Source organism: Drosophila elegans, unplaced genomic scaffold (genome assembly GCF_018152505.1).
Source record: "Drosophila elegans isolate 14027-0461.03 unplaced genomic scaffold, ASM1815250v1 contig_468, whole genome shotgun sequence".
Classification (NCBI taxonomy): Eukaryota; Metazoa; Arthropoda; class Insecta; order Diptera; family Drosophilidae; genus Drosophila; species Drosophila elegans.
This window is the reverse complement of record NW_024545855.1, coordinates 1977167-1981383: the sequence shown is the minus strand read 5'-3', so window position 1 is coordinate 1981383 and position 4217 is coordinate 1977167. Positions and strand designations below refer to the sequence as shown.

General features: G+C 33.1%; 1 protein-coding gene across 1 annotated transcript; it reads left to right on the top strand.

The window, feature by feature from the left end:
• The first annotated feature begins 697 nt into the window (after positions 1 to 697).
• LOC108143736 lies at positions 698 to 1388 on the top strand. Its single transcript, XM_017268270.1, has 4 exons — positions 698 to 715; positions 778 to 933; positions 1006 to 1173; positions 1233 to 1388. Exons 1-4 carry the CDS (start codon positions 698 to 700, stop codon positions 1386 to 1388), a joined length of 498 nt encoding a protein of 165 aa, XP_017123759.1.
• Positions 1389 to 4217: the final 2829 nt, after the last annotated feature.

The following is a 4217-nucleotide window of genomic DNA, read 5'->3' as shown; positions in this document are numbered from 1 at the left end:
GTAATATTTAGCTTAATATTTAAGTAGCACATTTTTGGTGATCTAAAGAAAACTATTCATTAATAAATGACTTTTCAAAAAAATGTATAATACTTTTAAAATTTTTTTTTTTGGGTCCGCAGATTTTTATCGTCAAAAACAATAATTAATTCAGATTTAGTTAGAAAACAAATGTGAATATATGATACTATTTCCTATATTTCTGATGGTTAGTGCTATCAAATTAAATGGAAAGCTTATAATTTTAATTTATTCATTTCAGCCTAGCCTTTTTATAATTATTGGATAAGAAGATAATAAGGCTCTGAATAAAATTGATGTACACACCGAAAACAAAATTATGATCTATAACCTAGTTTAGGTTAAGCTTTTAAATGCTGAAAGTCTTTAAAAAAGTATTATTTTTAACTATCCAAAATTTAAAAAAAAAATCTGAATAAAAACCGGGTATAAATTATATAAAATTATGAGTAGACAAACAATGTTTTTTTTAATCGATTAACAAAATTTCCGCGGCATTGAATATGCATATTTTGTGATTGTCACTTTTGTAGATGAAAAGCTATTTTAAATTGTTTTTTCAGTGATAATGAGTTAAATATTTTGTTTCAGTTCTGTCAATAATCAGTATTATATTGTTCTTTGATATTTCAAGATGTGTGCTGGTGCAATTTATACGATCTCGATTTTTACAATCATGTTGTTCAGTTTAGAGGTAACTTAAATATATCCTTTCCAGAATATTTTAGTTACAACCATTTTTTATTTTATCTAAAGATCTACTGTAAATTTGAGTTCACAAACGTAAATTGCACGTCTAACCAAAAAGAAATAGCCGAATTTGAATACTGCTATTTAAAGTCGATCAATCGCAGCTATAAATATATTTCCGGAAAAGTAAAGTTGTATGAAATTCCACTTTCAAGAATTACGGTATGAGAAAAAATAGCTTGATCTTGAAATTAATAATTACACTAGTTATTTATTAAATTGCGTTTATAATAGGTGAATTTAATAATGTGGAAAAGATTTAACGGATACAAGCCGTTCCTATACAATATTACAGTGGATTTCTGCAAATTTCTTGACAAGCCAAAATCAAGCCCAGTCGGAAAATTTATATACGATTCATACATGAATTATTCCAATGTAAATCATTCCTGCCCTTTTACAGTAAGTCGAATTAAAACTTTAGGTATTATATTATGATTAATTAATTTAATTATATTTAGCACGACATAATTTTGGAAAAGTTGCCCATATCGATTATGAATTACCGAATGACCAAAATTCTTCCATTTCCCGAGGGCGATTACCTTTTTGAATTTCGATGGCTTCGTGCGAAGTCTATTGTGGGTTGGGCAAAAGTTTTTTTTACTATTTCATAGCTATGAATAGAGCTTAAAACAAATATAAACAAAATTTTCTCAATATATGAGTTTTGCATGCGTTTGTTAATTACCTCTACAAATTGTAATCTGTTTTTAATTGTATTTTTGTATAATAAAAAATACTAACTTTATACCCATCAAATTATCATTTATTTCTATTAGCCAACTTGTATTTCTAGACTTCAGTCTAAATTACAAACAGTGTAAGCTAATTTAAAAAAATGTAAACACGTAAGAATACATATTTTTATTTAATGATACTACTTCCAATAAAATAATGTGCAAACACAAAAAAAAAAATGCCCTCTTGGTTACTATTCAATTAACAAAATTTTTATGGGCCTACATTAACCCCCAATAAAGTTAAACACAAAATTGGCCTTACTAAGGGGCTAAACCAGAGGCTGGGGAAAATTGTATAAATGAAAACTAAATATTTACTTTGAGCCCTTGTTATTGCTGGCAACTGACAGCAAGAAAACAAAGAAAATTGAGAAAAAGGTTTCCCTGCAACAAGAAACCATCGGTTATCTATGAGCGTTGAGCGCCCAAATAAGTAAGTCAATAAATCAATTCAATAAAAATTCGTGCTGCCTTTTTATATTTGAAGTTCTGAGTTCTGTGTTTTTTTTTTGTCTTTTGGGTGCTTCTGTTTTTGGCAAATCCCAAGCAAACAAATGTGAGCAAAAAAAAAACTTTTGGCTGGGCAAATGTTTGGCAGGCGACAGAGAAAACAATGATGAGGGAGAAAAGGGCTAAGATGTACTTCAAAAGGTTAAGAGGGAATGAAAGCCTGGGCCAGAAAGATACATAAACAATGATAACTGCAAAGTTTATCAATTTGTAAAATGGCAGCGGCAGACATGAAGGGTTTTCCTGGGGAAAAGTGTAGGAGAACAAAAACATTTTCGCTGAGCTGTGCACTTTAAAAAGCTTTTGATTGGGTGGCTGAATTTGCTGAGCTTTTCGCGGGCCGCCAGCTTTCTCTTTATTTGCTCGAAAACTAATTGAAATAATTCATTTAGATTTAGATATGCCCAAAGGAAGTGACTGCTTAAATGTTTCGTTTTACTGGCCACTGAATAACACACAAATCGGCCATCATTCACACATAACCCCATGCCTGTGGTCACATAATTCAAATGAATTGTTTATACAACACCGAAAACTAAACAACAACAAATGGGTTTGGCGAAGAAAAAAGTTCAAACAATGAATGAAATGTTTGCGTTATGTGTCAATATTATCTTTTTATTTCAGTGGCGTTTTGTTTATGTGCACAGAGAGGAAGCGAGCAATTGGACTTGCGTGCGAGCATAAAAAACATTGTTTTAAAAATACTTGGCCAGTGCGCTGGCTATTTTGGCACTTTGCTATTTCTAAAAAAGAAAAATATATATCGGCCCGAAGACTTTGTGACATGCCGACAAGACGAAACGGGTGTTCAAAGTGTCAGGCGATGAAATGCGAACAACTTGACTCAACTTGACTGGCAAATTATTCAGCAAATCTCTTAGCATATGCCACACACAGAATCCAATTGCTCTGGTTTAGCCGTGACGATATGCTAGTTTCTAATTTAGGGGTGAATCAATTGCGAGTGTCGTCCACTTAATCTCGGGCAGATGATCGCAGTTCCCGCGCAGCTGATTCTGGGACGCCTCTTAATTGCGCTTAAAATATGTTGCCACCTATATTTTTGGCTATTAAAATAGCCGCATATCGGAATAAAAATTATTTGAAAGTATGACAAATTGTACGATTATGGAATACCATGTAAAATAAATATTTACTTATTTTAACATAAATGTACCAAGCTTTAATTAAACTGTTGTTAATTGCAGAATAAATTTAAGTGAAAACAATCGCGATATTTAAAATTAATGGTCTTTAAAGTTTAGACTTAAAAATAGCTTTTTAAAAAATTAATCTATGGTAAATTACAACTTTACTTCTAATTTATATATTTATCTAAAAATCAATAAAGCTATGAATAAAAAAGATTAAGCATCATTTCACGAATTTCATTAAAATTACAGTATTAAAAAGGGACAATAAAATTTTAAATATGTTTTAAAGTATAGACTGAGCTTTAAATAAGCTAAAATCTTTTTCAGTAATTAGCTAAAAAGATCATTTTCAAGGGAATAGGCCTGTTTACTTTTAAAGACTGCTTATTCAGGATTAATTGGTGACCAAAATATACATACCCCTGAGAGTTTAATAAACCTTCTAGGAGTACTTAGTATAAGCAGTGGACACCCCAAGAAGGACAGGGGGCTGGACTGGGTTGAGCTGTCAGCGCATTTGCCAAAATTTCGCGACGAGAATGCATTGCTCTCATCGCACAGCACCTCTCCGCCCCCTCAACACCACCCTCTCCCAACCACTTACAGCCCCCTTAAAACCCCCTAATCTCCCACAATCCCACCCACTGGTTAGCACCGGAAAGTATTTCTTTCTAGTCTGCGGCGGTCGTGTGACTCGCTTTTGTCTCTCTACGCTTTTGCCATTTGCGGGGGCGTCAAAGTAAAATCGTCTCTGCTCTTTGCCAAATCGAAAATCCAAGTGCCACCAGCCACCAGCAATCGATGCGCATTTCGGCAGTGGCGAGTGCATTGGCATTGCAATGGATTCCGAGTGCTGAAAAGCGGCCACAACATCGTTCCCAGCATATATGGTACATTGTGGAACTATCGAGCGATATAGCGTTTCAACCGCCATACATATCAATTGACCATCGCGACAAAAAACATTGAGAAGACAAACACACTCGTTGATATTGTTTGTGCGGGTGTTTTTTTTTTGTTTTTTTTTTTTTTGTTT

Bases quoted from the DNA above. Each gene is read 5' to 3' on its own strand.
- LOC108143736 (XM_017268270.1), top strand. The intron at 934-1,005 runs GTATGAGAAAAA...CGTTTATAATAG, and splicing joins TTCCACTTTCAAGAATTACG to GTGAATTTAATAATGTGGAA. The intron at 1,174-1,232 runs GTAAGTCGAATT...AATTATATTTAG, and splicing joins ATCATTCCTGCCCTTTTACA to CACGACATAATTTTGGAAAA.